Below are 19998 nucleotides of genomic sequence, written 5' to 3' on the forward strand. Positions count from 1 at the left end.
TTTGCCACCTACCTGCCTTTCTTGCTTCAGTTACATACTAGCTATGACCATGAGCAATCCACTTAGCTTCCCTATGCCTCCTATACTTACAAGACCTACTTCAAAACTTACCACTGTAATTATCATAGTGCCTTCCCTGTAAAAGGTGCTCAAGTAAGATCTGTTGTCTGATTGATTGATGTTAATGAAATAAACATTCTCACCACTTTAGCATTTCCACAGGGAAAATTACTTAAGCTAGGCATAAATCATGCTGAGAAGGAGGAATGCACCTATTTAGCAACAATGCGTGTGTAAAGTTCTTAATGAAACAGAGCCTTGGGACTGAAAAAGCTAAGGAGGAACTATGATATGGAGGAAAGAAGTTTAATGTAAGAAACAAAGGACCCAGACTCATCTTGCCTCTAGGGCTCCTAGACTTTAAGAAAGTCATTTTGTAACCTTGGGTTTCCCTTTCTTCATTGTAAAATGAAAGGATTGAAGCAGATGACCCCCTAGATCTCTTCCAGCTATAAAACTGTGATTCTACATTTTCTAAACTACTAGAGGACTGATCAGTACAGAGGGACAGGACCTCATTTTGACTCAAAGCTTTACCTTAATGCACAAAGGAGGAAATGCACTTCCAAATCCTATCTGACTTAGTCAGGAAATGGAAGGATAGATGAAGTAAAATACTTTAGCGGGCAAAGGAAGTAAGGAAAAGGTAGGTAAAAACAGGGATTAGAGCTTATATTCATAGCTAGGAAAATTCTGCTGCTTTAAGGCCAAACAAAAACTATCCCCTATAGAGAAAAATTTAAAAGCTACATTCATTCTCATATTTCTTTTCACAGTGCCTCTCTCCACAGGGGTCAAGTTCCTGATCCTCTGTGGGCCTCAGTTTCCTTGGTTTCTATAAAATCAGTGAGGTAGAAAAGATGTTTTTAAGATCCAGCCAAGATTCTAAGCTCTTAATTAAAATAATACTATTTTTAAAAGAATTCATTCATTTGTACATATCCATTAAAAATTCTGAATTTGTTCTGAGTTTACAAAGATGGTCAGTTGCTAAACACAGTCATATTGTTGAGGTTGGGAAGGGAGACCCCAAAAGTTTGGGATCACAAGCCAGTGTTACAAAATATCTCAAAAGAACCCATTTCCTTAGCCAAAGGGCAAAGTTTTATTGCAATAGTAACACCATTACAAGCAGACTGAATTGTAAGGGAATTCAGTAGAGAAACAGAAACAAGGAGACACATTTATCCAGCTTTTTTTTTTTTTTTTTTTTTTGCATTGATATGCTTATTCTAGGTAGGGAAGAATTTGGGTCTCATTGACCAAATTACTACTGACTAGATTATCAACCAGTGATGAATTGAGGAGTCATCTTATTCACTATTGTCTCAGGAGTTTGATCTGTGAAACTATCCTGAAGCCAGAAGCTTTCTGACTAGAGTGGTCTCAGAAATCAGGTAGATTTGTCAGAACAATAGTATTCCTAAATTGGGTGTGTGTGTGGCAGGGCAAAGCCAGAGGACTTTGGAATCAGATAGATTGCTAGAACAGAAGCCCCCCTAAAATCAGGGGACTACAAAATCATATTACATCAACTTCAGGGGATTCTAAGCTGACTCTCCCTAGTATTTTCTTTCTTTTTTTTTTTTTTACCTTGCAGGTGAAATTTGTGCTTTTAAAATCCATGGTCAAGAAATGCCCTTTGAAGCTGTAGTCTTAAATAAGACATCCGGAGAAGGTCGGCTCCGAGCAAAAAGCCCAATTGACTGTGAACTCCAGAAGGAGTACACATTCATCATCCAGGCCTATGACTGTGGGGCGGGACCTCACGAAACCAACTGGAAGAAATCTCACAAGTGAGTCACAAAAACAATTCCCTACTCCCTGAATCAAAGCTGTGACTATTGCATGTGTTAATAAGAGTTCAGGCTGAAGGGCTGCTTTGATGCTTAGTGAATAGCAAGGAAATGAATACAAAATGTTATAGCCTCTAAAAATGATAACTTATTTGGGGGTATCTTTCATTTTAGAAAAATGATTTTACTGACAAAGAATTAAAAATACCCAGACTTTCCCAGTTTCACTTATTCTTTGGTATATGTTCCAAAGGTTTTGATAATGTTTCTTACTGGTAAAGTAGAGGAAACCTATTCTATGAAAGTTTCTATCTTGGTTCACCTTGTGGAAAAAATCCGCTAAAAATACATCATATAATTCTGGAAATATATGCAGAAGAACTGTACATGTCTGACATACATTGGATTACTTATTGTCTAGGTGAGGGGACCAGGGGAAGAGAGGGAGGAAAAAAATTTGGAACACAAGGTTTTGCAAGGGTAAATGTTGAAAATCATCTATGCATGTGTTTTGAAAATAAAAAAAAACTTTATATAAATATAATAAATAAATTTGTAGCCTTGATGTACAAAAGTTTTTTTTAATCTATAATTTACAGGGAAAACAGAAGGAAAAACAAAGCTATCACAAGTAGGAAAAAATAAAAATAAAAATACATCATAAAACCTCAGTAGAAATTGTTGCTATAAAAATTAATTGATGAGAATAATGAGGAATAAATACAAAAAAATAAAGAGTTTGTGTCTCATTTCCCATTTCATCTTGTGTGACTCCTCCATTTTTAAAGATCACCTTGCAGTTAGTCAATAAATAAACATTCACTCCACAACCAAAATGTTCCAAGCACCATGGAAAATTCAGGGATATAAATATGAAAAAAATTTCCTCTGTCTCTAAGAAGCTTACAACCTAATGAGGGAAAACAATACACAAAAATAACTGGAAAGTGGGGATAGTGGAGAACTAGGGAAGACACCCAACCTGGAGAAATAATAGAAAAGTCAGAAAATTCCAAAGTAGTACAGTCAGGTGAAAAGTGAAGAAACTTTCTGAGCTGAGCTCCTTTCTTAAGTGGAGTGTCCAATAAAAGGGACAATAAGTAGTGATGAAGTGCAGAATGATGAAGTTTCCCCCATAACAAGCTTCCTGGGGCACAGTAGAAAAGTTAGAGAAGTGCCTAAGTAGGCAGTGAGGCGAACATAAGTGTTCCATATTGTGATGCCTGATGACGTTCCCAAACCCACCCTCCCAATTTTGTATTCCTTCTGTTAGTGAGAAAAGTAAAGACTCAAGTGTCATATTTTAGAAAGGACTCTATATATCAATTACGTAGTTAGGGATCCAACTTTAATACTGGATTACTTCCTCCCCCTGCTTGTGGTTGTGTCAACCCAGGGCAAGTCTATGATCCTCTTCAAAGTACATAGGACCCCCAGAACCTACCAATAAAACTCAGTGCTCAGGACAGGTTGGAACTATGATAAACCTGACCTGAAGAAATGACTACAGTAAACTGATCAAACAAAAAGCTTAGCCCTGCTGGAAATGATGAAGCAGATGCTCCATAATTGTAGTGACTTAGTAGGGGTTGTCATGTGGCAAAAGACTTAGACTTAGCCTCCAAAAGACAGTTCTAAGAACAGCAGATAGAAATAAAAGAGTAGATTTTTGCTTGATAAAGGAAAAACTTCCTAACAATTAGAGCTAACCCAAAGTAGTATGGGCTACCCTCATGGATAGTGAATTTCTTTTTATAAAAGTGTTCAACTAAAGGCTGGATGATAATTTATTTGAGATGTTTAGGATTTTTTTGTTAAATTAGAAGTTAGACCTGAGAATTTCTGAGATCCCTTCTAACTTACAGATTTTCAGACTTAACTGGTTTTTGTTTTTGTTTTTTTGGCTCATTCCCTCCATCTCTTCTTTTTATGTGTTTTTAGGGCAGTGGTCCACATCCAGGTGAAGGATGTGAATGAGTTTGCACCAACTTTTAAGGAGACAATATATAAGGCTGTGGTGACAGAGGGAAAAATCTATGACAGCATTTTGCAAGTCGAAGCCATAGATGAAGACTGTTCTCCCCAGTATAGCCAAATATGCAATTATGAAATCGTCACAAGTGATGTGCCTTTTGCTATTGATAGAAATGGTAAGTGCTTTTTAAAGGAAAAACTTGGACAAAACCAAAACAAAATTCTTGTTCTGAAAGTAGGCCAGATCTAAAATACAATTTATGTGTATATAATAATGCCTATAAATGTGCCCTATGATGCCAAAGTCTTTTCCTCCCTCATTCTTAGTTCCTGATATCCCATTAAGTTGCACCAGAAAAGAATTACATTCATGTTTTTAGCAATGTCTCAAAAATGATTTCAAACTCAGTAAAATCTTGGTCCTGAAAATAAAAAAGATTGAAAAGCTAAATAACATACAGATACTTTATTCATGCAAGGCTGGACATCTCGGTGTTTGCAAAGATTTAGACATCTAAAGTCAACCAGAATTTTGACAAAGTATTTATCTGTTTTTATACAGATATGTAACAATTAAAAAACTTTCCCTAACATTTTAATTTTGGTAAATGTCAGCTGTACCTTACCTGCTGCTGGTGGTTTCTAAAGGCAATAGGAAATGCTCTAGATTAGAGTTAATAGATCAGATTTTAAATCCAAGTTCTAACCCTAAATATGTAACCCTTGGGCAAGTAATGTAACCCCACCTGTCCTTAAGTTTCTTGTCTATTAGATGAGGGGCTAGACTAAATGACCTGTGATTTCCTTCTAACTCTAAATCTATGATTCTTTGATCTATACATGCCTCTTGGTTTTGGCAAAAAACAAACAAACAAACAAACCCTACTTTCTAAATCAAAAAAGTTTCCTTGAAGTCCAATGAAAATTCCACTATCAGTTCTAAGTGATGAGTTTTGGAAAGCAATTTTTATCAGAGGATAGTAAGTCTTTGGAGATATTTCCTTTCATTGTTAATTTTTAAATACTCATTTTTAGAAAACATAGCAGGATCTCACACAATTCAGTTTGATCCAGGCACTAATATAAATATCTTAATATTTCATCATTAACTATTATGATGGGAACCTATTATCTGTTGATGATGATGATGATAAATAACATCACTATGTAAGGTTTTCAAAGGACCTTACAAATTATTTTCATCATAACTCTATAAATTACGTACTATTATTTCCATTCTTTGTAAGGGAAACCTGAGTCTGAGACAAATAATTCATCCAGGGTCATACATCTAATAAGTGAATGAAGCAGGATTCAAATCCAAGCCTTCCTTATATCAATTTCAGCACTGTCTGCCAATTGGCTGATTTTCCTATGCTTTTTGAAAGCTCTAAGACATGATCCTTGTTTTAAGGGATCTTATAATCTGATTCGGGGAAACAAATCTAATATTCAGATAATAGAAAACAATATGATGTAATACAGATATGTTCAAAAATTAGAAAAGGGAAAGCAAGGCAATGGTAGTAAGTGGAAAAGTTAAAATAATGCGTATATCCAATTAGCCGACTAATATTTTTGCTCCTCAAAAGCAGCTTATCTTCTTGGGCCCCAATGTTTGGCCAGAAAAAAAAAAATGGATTAAGCTTTTCACCTCTAAGCTCTAGGTATTATTTGCCTGGCTAAGTGGCCCAAAGTGGAAAGACCTCTCAACTTTGCTCCTCTGAAGATAAGTGACTCAAGATTGCATTTGTGTTGAGTCTTCAAGATTCTGCTCTTGACCAAGTTCTTCTCCTCTGCATAACTGAGTGCTGGATAATTACAGACCAATCAGAGCTGATATGCAAATTCCTTTATCAAAGAGGCTTACTGTCCCAACTGAGAAAGATAATTACTCACCTTTGATGAGCTACTTAAGTAACATATGCCAATTTATTTCCCTAGCTGTCTCATTAAAAGTAAATAATGGTCTTTTTCTAGGCCTCTGCCTTCATCTTTGGTTTATAACATAAGTTGAAATAGATTACTGGCACACTTGGGAAGCATCTGCTGACCATGGTAATGTTCTGACTATGGTCCTCAAACTAATGAAGGAAGAATTGTGGAAAAAGATGGAAGATCTTCCCATCCTAATGAACGTCCAAATTAGTCTTTATTCACTATTTTCACAGCTGACTTTCCTATGTACCTTGAAAAAATGCAAGCAGTGTTTATTATCTGGCAGTGGATGATTCAAGGATATTCTGACAAACTTGAGGTCCACCTTGCGAGCCACCATTTTGCAAGGCTAAAAGGCCTTAGAGACTTCAGATAGGAAATTTCATTTTAATTCCAACTTTGGGATGTTTCAGAATCATAAGTAGATATTTTCTGTTGGGCACACGATTTTGTGACGATTCTTAGAGTTGGTTGAAATAAGGAAAATAATGCTGTGGTTAGATCACAGCTAAATGGGGTGCCACCATTTGGCCAAAAAAACAAAAATTGGACAGAATTTTCACCTGTGAGTTCCTGGACACATTTCCTTGGCTTTTAGGTTTCCCATCAAAGGCTAGAAGCACTGGCTATAATAGGTCACCAAACATTTATTAAGCAGCCTAGTATATACCACATCTTGTGGTAATTTTGATGGATTTAAGTGGGGAAAACAGAACAGTTCCTGACCATAAGGAACTTACATTCTAATGGGGAGCTACAATCCATATACAGATAGATAAATCACAGATGTGCGTGTGTATGTGTGTATGTGTATGTAAAATTTGTAGAAAAGGCACAAACAACAGGGACAATCAGAAAAGACCTCTTAAATAAGATGATACTTGAGGCAGGAGATCATTCTAGGCATGAAGGACAATCTATGCAAAAATAAACAAAAAAAAGAAAAAATATAACAACAACGACATAATATAGAGTGGGCAGAGATGATTATTCCTTTCTATGCCTTCATTTTAGAGATGCAGAATTTGAAGCACAGAAAAGTTAAGAAATGTCTTAAGTTGGAAATAGAGCAGAGACCAGAATCCACATGTTGTTGTCCCATAATCTCTTTATTGTACTATAAGACCTCTACCATAATTAATTTTTATTTCCTTTATTTTTTCTTTTCCTCCTTTCTTTTTTCTTCAATTTTTGAGTTTGCATGATATCACATTTTCTTTCTTTCTTTCTTTCTTTCTTTCTTTCTTTCTTTCTTTCTTTCTTTCTTTCTTTCTTTCTTTCTTCTGCTGAGGCAGTTGGGGTTAAATGACTTGCCCAGGGTAACACAGCTAAGAAGTATTAAGTGTCTAAGATCACATTTGAACTCAGATCCTCCTGACTATCCACGGCACCACCTAGTTGCCCTATGATATCATATTTTCAAAGTCTCTTCTCCTTTTTTTTTTTTAATTCTAAAAACAGTGTCATCATTATAGCAACCTATTCATGGGATGCTGCCTCTAGTCAGATTAAGAGCAGGTTTATCTGTTTTGCATTTTAGAGAACCTGTCTTGCAAATCCTTGTAAACTCTACACTGCTTTGCATACATCATAAACATATAGTAACTGATGGTTTAATGATAGATAAATTATCTGAAATACATCTGAATCATTTTCCCATTACCATATAACCAATCTCCCTAAGTCAGAGTAGGCTCAGGGACTACTACTCATATAAGGCTACAGTAGCTAATCCTATCAAAGAAGAGGTCATTTACTTGTCTGGGTGCATCTTCAAAAGGCCCTCTTATAAGAAACAGCATCAGTTTTTAAAAAACTATCATTTAATTTAAGCAACGCAGACAGATTTACTTTGCTTCATAAAGCAAACTGTACATTTGAACTTTACAAAAGTTCCAACCTTGTTTGATCATGATATTCTGGTTATTCTCCATTACCTCAAATTAATATTATATATATATATATGTATATATATTTGCATGTATATATACATATATATATGTATATAAAAATCATTTTCCCACATCTTAAGTCTTTGTTGTGGGAGGAACTAAATTAGTTTTTCAGACAATTTCATTTGGATTTATTATGGAACTGTAGTTGCAACAAATTGAGACCAAAGATTCAGTTGGTATAATTATCTCTGTACCATATTCAACAATCTGTGTTCTTCTTATGTCACATAGATAGAATATAGAGTCTTCTTCCTTCAAGATGAGTATTTCTTAAGTAATTTAACTCCAGAAAGCAGAGAGCTGAGCTTACTATTTACAATTCGTTTTTCTAGAGAATATTAGGAGTCATTTGTTTTTGCTTATCACATTCAGTGACACAGAATTTTGGACCCTATTGAATTTTTCACCTTTAATACATACATAAACATGGCCTCAGAAGCAAGCCTAAAAAACTTTATGAAATATTAAAAGGATTTATAAAATTCAGCCAGGAAGCTCAAAATATCTTAAATCACTTTCAACTGAGCCAACTGTCTTTTAAAAAAAATACTGAACTATATATTAAAGAAACTGAAAGGGTTTTTTTTTTTTTTGTTTGAACATAGCCAGTGGTATTTGGAACAGTTAAACTGAATTAATAGGAAAAAATCTGACATTTACATGCCACTTTAAGAATTTAAAAGAGCTTTGCCTACATCATCTCATTTGAACATTCCAAAGATCCAGTAAGGAAGGCACTCCTGTCATTTTCATTTCTCAGATGGGGAGGTTGAGGCCTAAAGAAGCTAACAAACTTGCCCAAGATAGACATTAGGAATATCTAGAGTTACTTTTGAACCTATTTCTTCCTGATCACAAAGCCAAGACTCAACACTTTATACCAGATGGTTGGCAACACACAGTAGCCAGTCCTCAGGCATTGATCAGTAAAATCCTGGCTTCCTACATATTGAATAATGCCCAAGCAGCATGAATAAGAGGATATGGTTTCTCAAAGTTCTCCAATTAAAACTAGGTAACTTGTTAGAGTAGAGAAACAATCTGAATTACTTTGAGTAAGTAAGTAGTAATGATGGAAGAGTTCCTCATTCCAGACCCTATGTCATGGTTCTTTATCTCTCTCACATAATTAAGCATAATATCACACAAGCAGTGATTATTTTTAAATTTTTAATAGTATTTTATTTTTCCAAATACATGCAAAAAAGTTTTTTTAATAACTTTTTATTGACAGAACCCATGCCAGGGTAATTTTTTACAACATTATCCCTTGCACTCACTTCTGTTCCGATTTTTCTCCTCCCTCCCTCCACCCTCTCCCCAAGATGGCAAGCAGTCCTACACATGTTAAATGGATTACAGTAGATCTTGGATACAATATATGTGTGCAGAACCGAATAGTTTTCTTGTTGCTCAGGGAGAATTGGATTTAGAAAGTATAAATAATCCGGGAAGAAAAACAAAAATGCAAACAGTTTACATTCATTTCCCAGTGTTCTTTCTTTGGGTGTAGCTGCTTTTGTCCCTTGTTGATCAATTGAAACTAAGTTAGATCTTCTTTCTCTTTGTCGAAGAAATCCACTTCCATCAGAATACATTCTCATACAGTATCGTTGTTGAGGTATATAATGATCTCCTGGTTCTGCTCATTTGCAAAAAAGTTTTTAACATTCACTCTTACAAAACCTTATGTTCCAGATTTTTCTCCCTCTCTTCCCACCCCTCCAAGGAAACAAGCAATCCAATATAGGTTAAACAGGTGCAATTCTTCTAAACAAATTTTCATATTCAGCATGCTACACGAAAAACTCAAATCAAAAGGGAAAAAATATGAGAAAAGGAGAAAAAACAAGTAACAACAACAAAAGGTGAAAATATTATGCTTTGCTCCACATTCAATCTCCATAGTTCTGTCTTTATGGATGGCACTTCCCATCACAAGTCTATTAGAATTGCCTTGAATCACTTCATTGTTGAAAAGAGCCAAGTCTATCACATAGCTGATCATCATATATTATCTTGTTGTTACCATGTACAATGTTCTCATGACTCTATTCACTCATGAATAATTTTTTGACACTTGGATCATAGATTTAGAGTTGGAAGGAATCTGTGTCATCTCTGGTCCAGCTCCCTTATTTATTAGATAATAAAATTGAGGTTTACAGCTGCAAGAGACTTTAGAGGTAATTTTAACCAGTTCCTTTAATTCCTAGAGGAATGGTATAGTGCTGGGCATAGAGTCAAAGGATCTGAATTCAAATCTCTTCTCTTCTACTTTGATCAAGATACTATCTCTTGAGTCCTCAGTTTCTTCATCTGTAACATGAGAAGATTGTATTAGATGACCTTTAAATTCCAAAGTAGTAATGCTTTGAAGTGAAGTGAGTGATCAGAAAGAGTCATCTTCCTGAGTTCAAACCTGACCTCGATCACTAGATGAGTGACCCATGGCAAATCATTTAGCCCCATTTGCCTCAGTTTCCTTATTTATAAAATGAGCTGGAGAAAAAAATTGTAAACCACTCCAGTATCTTTGCCAAGAAAACCCCAAATGGGGTCCTGAAGAGTTGGACACAATTGAAATGAATTAACAACAAAACCCAAGATCAGATACATATTAAGTGGCAGAGTTGGGATTTAATCTCAATCCCCTTTAACTCCAAAATCAGCACTTTTTTTTTTTTTACCATAGCATAATGGTTCAGATTAATATAGGATTTTTAAAAATTTACAGAATACTTTCTTCACAAACTTTATGAATTACACAGTCCAAGTGTCATTACAATTTAGACACTTAAACAAAGAAAACAAGAATTTTTCCATGCTCATGTTAAGATTTTATTCATCCTATGAAATTACTAGCTAATTACTAGTATTACTAGCTAATTAATATTCAGTTGAAATGTCATCCCCTTGTTTTTGTGTTATTACATTCTTACAACTTTGATTTATTGTACATGGCAAGTTCAGCAATTACCTTGCTTTTTGTGTTTATCACATTTTCATAACTTTGATTTATGTATACATGGCAAATCCAGCAATTACCTTATAATGCATATAGTGGATCCACTGTGATTACCACTAATGAGGTAATTGTACAGATGAGGGATATGAGGTCTGGAAAGATGACAACTTTCTTATCTTGGGTCACATAAGCCAATGAATATTTTGTGTGTGTGTGTGTGTGTGTGTGTGTGTGTGAGGCAACTGGGTCACATATTAGGATAGGATGTATTAAGTGTCTGAGGCCACATTTGAACTCATGTCCTCCTGCTTTCAGGGTCAGCACTCTTATCCACTATGCCATCTAGCTGCCCCAATGAGTCAATTTTCTTAAGCTTTCTAAAAAAAACCCAAATGAGGTCATGAAGAGTTGAACACAACTAAAACAACTGAGCAGCAAACATTTTATTTATCATTTTCTCTCATAAATTTAATGTAATCTCTTTAAAAAGAAATGATGCAATGGTGGATTTGGAGTCAAAGGAGCTAAATTCAAAACCCTTCTCTGCCTGTTCTAATTCAACAAGATTAATCAAATTACTTAGCCTGAAAAATGGAGCCTAGGCTGACCTCATTTTACAGATGAAGAAATTGAGAGCCATTTTTCTGAAGAAATGATTATTCTTGTATACAGAAGATTTTATCTCAGAATAAAAATAATGGATAAATTGTTCAAAAATAAATGCACACTGGGTATTACCAAGGGACCCTTGAAAACAAGAGCCATATTATAACAGCCACAATAATTTTTTGAAAACATAATTAAAATTATGCTTATTGATTGTAGAAGACTATTCAAAACATAAAAATGAATTCACTATGAAAAAATGACTTGAAAAAGATTTCTCATTCTCCCAAAGAGAGATGTAATGACTTTGTCATCGGGGCAGGGAATCTGTTATCTTATGTAGCTGTCAGAAGGGATAGGGCATTTTTCTTGCTGATTTAATTTCCCATTTGGGTAGCAAAATGATATCATAAAATGGCAGTGAACTTTCCTGGGGACAGGGCCTGAGAAATGTGCTCAGAGATAAAGTGGTATTTTCTGTCTCCACATGTTTAAATATATTTCGAAAAAGTCTGCTGCAGGTGAGTTCTGTGCTGGATAGGATAGGGATTATAATCATATGTGCATAGGTTTCAGGGGCAGTTTTTCTGGAAGCCAAACAAATATAAATGCCAATTGCTTCCATTTTGGTTTTGCAAACACTGTACAATTGTGGAACCTCAGATCAGCAATTACCATAAGGCAGTTATAGAGATTTTTAAGCAGATACTAATTAGAGAAGACACTTATGTGCCATTTTAATTTTTAAACAAAAGTGCCCTATTACACAGTTTCCTTCTCTTTTTGGGATAGAAGGAAAGATTTGGTGGAAACAGAAATCATTGTAGATTACTGATACTGAAGTGATTTTCAATTTGGGTAAATGTCTTCTTTCTTTATGTTTTCTTAATATGTTCAGGAAATATCAGAAACACGGAGAAACTCAGCTATGATAGGCAACACCAGTATGAGATCATGGTCACCGCCTTTGACTGTGGCCAAAAACATGCAACAGAAAACGTCTTAGTACAAGTGGATGTGAAACCTGTATGTAAACCTGGCTGGCAAGGTAAGATTGTTTGTTTGTTTGTTTTTTCTTCCATTAAAGGAAATTTGATCCAATGTACAGAAAATCCCAGGTTTTATCTGGGGCACCTAGGTGATGCAGTGAATAGAACACTGGGCTTGGAGTCAGGAACCTGCAAGTTCAAATATAGCTTCAGATATTTACTAGCTGTGTGACCTGGGACAAATCACTTAAACCTGTCTTTCTCAGTCTTTTTATCTGTAAAATGGGGATAATAATAGCATATATATATATATATATATATATATATATATATTGTGAGGATCAAATGAAATAATACTTGTAAACATTTAGTACAATTCCTGGAACAAAGTAAGTACTACATAAATAATATTAGGTTCTATTTTCATTATTATTAGAAATTTTTATTTATTCTTCACCTTCCACCTGTGGGTGCTGTGAATCAGCAGAGCTTAATAAATGGAAATTGTTGCTTGGAATGTTTTTAAAGATGTGCCTTCAGGAATGGAAACCAATAGAGAGAATGGGGATCCAAGAAGGAGTGAAATTTATACTTATTTACATTTAAACTGCTGAGAAGTGGGGAAAAATTGTAATGTAGACTCCAAACTATGTCAGCAGATAGGCTAATACAGAAAGAGGAAATTTGCCTGCCTCTCTACCTTTTCTAGTGAGAAGACATGGTGTTTGTCATTAGAATTGTAACTAGAAATTTTGTGCCCAAGGAAAACACAAAAAGATCCCCTTCACTTAAGCAGAATGGGGAGGAATGAAGAATGAGGCAGGAAATTATTTTACCCTAGCCCTAGACAATAGGTGGTAGCTTTCTACTATAGTTAATTATTCTTGCTATAGACTAATTTTTTTTTTGTTTCTAGCTGCCAGAGTGGCAAGTCTTCTCATAGTATTCTCAATGGGTTGCTCAATAAGTTATGTATTCCCTTGGTTCAGAAAGATCATCTTAAGTTTATAATTCACACTTTATCTTAGTGGTCCCTTACATAAGGTTGTACATTTTGTTGACCTCTATGTAAATTGTTTATGGTATATAATGTGAATTTTACTATGGAGAAGCAAGGAAGAAAAGAGGCAGGAAGGGAACTGTTCCTGTGGAAGAAGGAGACCAACATTTAGTTAAAGGACATGTTAGGGCTCAAACATAAAAACAAGATCAGGGATGTGAAACAGAGAGGGATCCATGGCAGCCTTGTGGAGGTCTGATCTAACTAAGAGGAAAGGGGAGGAATACCTGGGAATTGGACATGGACACAGACAGGAGAAGATGAATAAGAAGGATGAGGTTTGAGAGATACACTGTTCCTTATGGTTAAAAGACAGACATTTCAGGCAAGACATTTGAGCAGAGTGAGATAAAGATCTCCTTTCTCAGTGCTGGACATCTCAAACCAAGCTCCTACATCTGGGAGCAGCACAATGTTGGCAATTTTTTCAAGTGGTCCATTCTTCTGCTTTCACTTCCAGGGTTTTTGGTGTATATGGAGGAGGTTTGAGGGGGGAGAGAGAGAGGGAACAGAGACCCAAGCCAAGGGGCAGGAATAAAGAGAAAAAGAACAGAACTGTCTGATAAAGTTAATATACTTTTTTTTTTTTTTGGAATGTGGATTTCTTTGAGAATTCTTTATATAAAGTCAAATTTGCATAAAGTGAGAACTGTCTGTATTACAAAGAGATTAAAGAAAAAAGAAAAGGACTCATGCATTAAAAAGTATATATGGAAATTCTTATTTAAAGGGGCTCCAAGTGGGGAATGGTTGAATAAATTATGATATATGAATGTAATGGGACACTATGCTTTTAGAAATGAAAGGGGTGGTTTCAGAGACACTTGGGAAGATTTGTATAAATTGATGCACAACAAAATGAACAGAACCAAGAGAACAATTTATGAAATAACAACATTGCAAAAGCAAACAACTTTGACAGACATAAAACAAACAAACAAAAAACTCTATACATTACAATTACCAAATGTGATTTCAGAGTTAGATTTTGTTTGATTATGTTGCTGTCAGATTTTTTCCTTAAGTATGACCATAGTTGATAATTTTAATGTGGGATTGGCAAAGCACACCATGAAGTATCTGTTTGAAGAATATCTTTCCAAATATAGAAGTTGAGTTACAATGAGTAGGGCTCTCACTTTGTAGGTCCTACCTTTTTTTGCCCCACTATCTGTATGGTATGTTTATTTTTTCAGCTCTTTTTATCTTTGATCTATAGACAAGAACTGTCTGTTAGTCATTGGTATTTTCTAGGGATCACAAAACATTAAAATTGAAACATTAGAGCTAGAAAGGACTTTAAAAATCATGTAATCCAAGAGCTTCATTTTGGAGAGCAGAAAACTGTAATCCAGAAGAGTGAGATGAACTCCCTGAAAGTCACACAATTGGTGCCAGAACTAACCCTAAAAAATTTACATGCTATAGGGACTTGACCATTAGAATGATTTCATTTTTTTCAATCCAATTCAATAAACATTTATTGACTTCCTACTGTATGAGCCAGTGTCAAGTCAAGTAGCATTGATTCAGCACTTACTTTATATCAGACTCTGTGTTTTAAAGTAGGGTTACAAATACAAACAAACAAAAAAAAAAGAACCCTACCTTCAAGGACTGACTACTGATTAATTCTAGTAACTATGGGAGATACACTGGGATGAGGATAAGAAGATAAGTGTAAGTTATGAACCTTGCTTTCATTAGGAAGATGAAGCAAACACACAAGAGACAATTAGGGAACAATATAACAATACATGAAAGTATGTGACTAAATAAATGCCAAAGTGAATGCTATATATCAGGGGTCCTCAAACTATGGCCCGTGGACGAGATGCAGCATCTGAGGACCATTATCCCCCTCACCCAGGGCTATGAGGTTTCTTTATTTAAAGGCCCACAAAACAAAGTTTTTGTTTTTACTATAGTCTGGCCCTCCAACAGTCTGAGGGACAGTGAACTGGCCCCCTATTTAAAAAATTTGAGACCCCTGCTATAGATCATAAGGGCAGGGATCCCAGAAATAGGAGAGATGGTTGTGATCTAGAATGAAGAGGGAAAAATTCTTAGGGAAGGTAACTGGAAGAGGGTCACAAAAGACAGGTCAAATTTGAATAGCTAAGGCATTTCAGGGACTGAGAACAGCAGCAAATGCTCAGAAATAGCAATGAGCAAAACATGTCAGGAGGACAATGAAGAGCCTGTCCAAAGCTAGGGGTTTAAGTTTGGAGGTTCGAGATTTAAATTGGATGCTCAAAAAGTTATCAAACTGTGCATACCCTTTGATCCAGCAGTGTTACTACTGGAATTATATCCCAAAGAGATTATCAAGAAGGGAAAGGGACCTGTATATGCACAAATGTTTGTGGCAGCCCTTTTTGTAGTAGCTGAATAAATTGTGAAATTGTGGTTTATGAATATTATGGAATATTACTGTTCTGTAAGAAATGACCAACAGGATGATTTCAGAAAGGCCTAGAGAGACTTACACGAACTGATGCTGAGTGAAATGAGCAGGACCAGGAGATCATTATATACTTCAACAACAATACTATATGATGACCAGTTCTGATGGACCTGGCCATCCTCAGCAATGAGATCAACCAAATCATTTCCAATGGAGCAGTAATGAACTGAACCAGCTACGCCCAGAGAAAGAACTCTGGGAGATGACTAAAAACCATTACATTGAATTCCCAATCCCTATATTTATGCCCACCTGCATTTTTGATTTCCTTCACAAGCTAATTGTACAATATTTCAGAGTCTGATTCTTTTTGTACAGCAAAATAACGTTTTGGTCATGTATACTTATTGTGTATCTAATTTATATTTTAATATATTTAACATCTACTGGTCATCCTGCCATCTGGGGGAAGGGGTGGGCGGTAAGAAGTGAAAAATTGGAACAAGAGGTTTGGAAATTGTTAATGCTGTAAAGTTACCCATGCATATATCCTGTAAATAAAAGGCTATTAAATTAAAAAAAAAATAAATTGGATGTATAGATGTATAAAGTAGACCCAGATGGTGGAGGGACTTAAATGTCAGAATATGACATTATTGAACCCCAAATTCTCCAAATGCAGCCCTGAGAAATCTGCATGCATGTGTCCAGAGTAATTCCTGAGCAAAATGGATCCTCTTCCCAGGGCTAAATCCACATGATGGGCAAGAATAACAAATAAAATATGGCTCGCTAGAACTAGCTCCTGTTCTAAGTAATTTCCCTTTAGGCAGGAAGGAATTATAGTGCCGTTAAAGTGATCCATCACGCTCAGAAGCTGCTTCCAGAGTCTCTGGGAACACTCTGCACTTGTACAGCACAATCATCCAGCCCTTGCCTTATCTATCCCTCCCCTTCAGGGGAAAAATAAACCTCCCTGTCTCTGGCTGATATCTTCCCAGAAGGAAATAAAAGACCTGCCTCTGGGGCTTGACTCACAGCACAAAGACATGTCACCCTGCTCATATTAAAGGAGTGCACCTATCTCTGAAGGTGCATTTTTTTTGTGCTGGGCTGGCCTCGGTGCTGAGGTTGTTTGTTCTGGGCTCATCAGCTTTCATTAATAGTAATTCCTTATTTTTATAAGTGAGAAGTATCATAGCATAATGGTGAGCCTTGAAGGCAGGAGTAACAACCCAGGATCTGCCTCTGACAGAGACTAATGGGGCAAATCACCTAATTTCTTGGTGCAAGTTCAATCATGTCACTACCCTATTTAATAAGTTTCAATGGCTCCCTATTACCCCCCAATCAAATAAAGATTTGTTTGATTTTCAAAGTACTTCACAACCTGCCCCTTTCCTACTTTTCTAGTCTTATTCATTTACTCCACTCTATCATTTAGGTTCCTTGCGTTTGTTCAGCTGACACTATCTCCTGGCTGTCTTGTAACTGGTTGCTCTCCATGCCTTGAATCCTCCTCCCCCCTTTCTTTCTCTCTCTCTCTCTCTCTCTCTCTCTCTCTCTCTCTCTCTCTCTCTCTCTCTTTTCTCTTCTCTCTCTCCTTTCTCTCTCTCTCTCTCTCTCTCTCTCTCTCTCTCTCTCTCTCTCTCTCTCTCTCCCCCCCCTCTTAGTCTTTCTATCTCTATCTCTGTCTCTGTCTTTCATCTTTCTTTCTCTCTGTCTCTCTCTTTATATCTCTCTGTGCTCTCTCTCTTCTCTTTGTTCCTAGATGTTCATAGAATGACAGATTTAAACTTAAAAGGAACCTCAAAAGCCAGCTAGTCCAACTCCATCATTTTATGAATGTGAAAACTGAGGCTCAAAGATGGCAAATGACTTGTCACACAAATAATAAGCATCCGAGGCAGGATTGAGTATAGGTCCTTAGATTCCAATGTTAGTGTGTTTTCCCCTATGCCTCCTGGCTTCCTGATCACTCTTTTTGGATCTCCCTTTACCTGTACTTTCCTGCTTAGCCCCACTGATTTCCTATCTCAATGCATGGAGCTACCTTTTGCCCCACTGTTTCACAGAATCTGGCAGTGCATTCCACCCTGAAGGCTCCCTCTTGTCTCCTCCTAAATTTAGTTGATGAACTCATAACTAGGTCTGAGAATCCCACCATTAATTACCTACTTAATCCTTGGCACTATCTGACTCACTCCCTATCCCTATAAAGACCTGTGAGCAACTTCAGAGCCCAATGTTGGGCAGTAAGTGAGCTTGGGGTAGTTTTTAGCTTCTTAAATGCAAAATTCTGCCTTCTTCAGCAGGTGTTAGTGCAGTTTGCTTTCTTCCCTATCTTGTTCTTGGCATCCCTGTTGAGTTTTATTCTTGGGAGATCAGGCAGGTAAGTCACTAGGACATGTGGCTTTATAGATCTATTTATTTGGCAGCTATGCTGTTATTGTTTGTTCAGAGTTTCCTTAGAGGGGCCATCCACTTGCAAAGTATGACGGGTATAGGGAATCCACCTGGAAAATGGGGCTGTGTTTAGTGGTGCCATTCTTTATTTCTCAGCCAGGCATATATTTTAATCAACAAAGTCTTCACAGGTTTCAGCACCATTGTGAATTCCTCAGCAATTATGCCAGTGTACATCCTCCCACTCTCCCTTCCTTCCTCTGCTGTGACTTCCTTAGTGAAACTGGTCATTTACATTCCAGATTCACAGTTCAGCCTCTGGTTTAAGAATATGAATGGGGAAACATGGATTTTAGGGGGAGGGTTATAGACTGTCTTTTCTCCATTTATTTCTAAACATTTTCTCCAAGTCTTTCATTATCTTTTATATATGTCCTCTTTAGTTCTTTTCCCACACAATTCTGTTCATATATCCCATCTTGACAAGGACTTGGAAGCTTAGACTCTCAGATGTTCTTGATATATTTTAGATATCACTGGGAGACCCTTCTTTCCCTTCCTTCCTCTTGCTCCATATATATATATATATATATATATATATATATATATATATATATATATATATATATATATATAAAATTTTAATAATAGTTTTTTATTTTTTCAGAAACATGTAAAGATAATTTTCAATATTTATTTTTGTAAGACGTTGTGTTCCCAAATTTTTTCCTCCTTCCCTTATCTCCTTCCCCAAGACAACAAGTCATCTGATATAGGTTAAATATGTACAATTCTTTTAAAATATATTTCCATATTTCTTATATTACACAAGAAAATCAAACCAAAATGGTTAAAAAATCATGAGAGAGAAAACAACCAACCAAAGAGAAGGTGAAAATACTCAACTCAATATTCAGTCTCCCTAGTTCTATCTCTGATGTAGATGGCATTTTTCATTCCAAGTCTATTGGAATTGCCTTAAATCACCACATTACTGAGAATAATCAAGTTCATACCAGTTGATTATCACTTAATCTTGTTGCCATGTACATTATTCTCTTGGTTCCACTCACTTCCCTTATTATCAGTTCACATAAGTCTTTCCAGACTTTCCTGAAATCAGCCTGCTCATCATTTTTTATAGGACAAAAATATTCCATTACATCTATATACTACAACTTTCTCAGCCATTCCCAAACTGTGGGCATCCACTCAATTTCCAGTTCCTTGTCACTACAATAAGGGATGCTACAAATATTTTTGCACATGTGGGTTCTATCCCCTCTTTTATGATCTCTTCAGGATACAGTCCCAGTAGAGACACTTCTAGATCAAAGCTCCCTACATTCTATATTGTTTCCTCATCTGTATTGTTCTCTTGCTAACCACCAGCACTAAGTTTCTTCATCTGTTATCTTCAAAATATAACCTGTATGAGAAAATGAGGTGACAAAATATGATCATAGTATCATAGATTTAGATCTAAAACAGACCTTAGGAAGGTATTAGGCTCTCATTTTAGAGATAAGAAAAGTGAAACTCAGAGAGATTAGATGAAATTGCCCAGGTCACATAGCTAAACAGTGTCTGAAATATGATTAAATAAGGGTGTTCCTGACTCTGAGTCTGATATTCTAGAGAAAGGGAAAAAGAAATGAGCATTAATATTGTCTTTACCATGAACCTACCATACTGCTATGTGCTATTCAAATGTAATTTCATTTGACACTCCAATCCTGAGACAGTTGCCATTATTATGCCCAGTTTGCAGTTGAGGAAACTGAGGTAGAAAGTGGTTAAATTATTTGCTGAGGGCCAAACAACTAGTATGTATATGAG

The 19998-nt window shown here is 36.0% G+C and overlaps 1 protein-coding gene across 1 annotated transcript in view; it reads left to right on the top strand.

The window, feature by feature from the left end:
* The window catches only part of CLSTN2 (calsyntenin 2), a 548572-nt gene that overhangs the window by 339895 nt on the left and 188679 nt on the right, over positions 1 to 19998 (top strand). Inside the window, exons 2-4 of the mRNA XM_031959829.1 lie at positions 1661 to 1856; positions 3798 to 4006; positions 12196 to 12345. Of these exons, the coding sequence (XP_031815689.1) occupies positions 1696 to 1856; positions 3798 to 4006; positions 12196 to 12345 (520 nt within the window). The 5' untranslated portion in view covers positions 1661 to 1695. The remainder of the gene's footprint in view (positions 1 to 1660; positions 1857 to 3797; positions 4007 to 12195; positions 12346 to 19998) is intronic.

Source organism: Sarcophilus harrisii, chromosome 3 (assembly GCF_902635505.1).
Source record: "Sarcophilus harrisii chromosome 3, mSarHar1.11, whole genome shotgun sequence".
Taxonomy (NCBI): domain Eukaryota; kingdom Metazoa; phylum Chordata; class Mammalia; order Dasyuromorphia; family Dasyuridae; genus Sarcophilus; species Sarcophilus harrisii.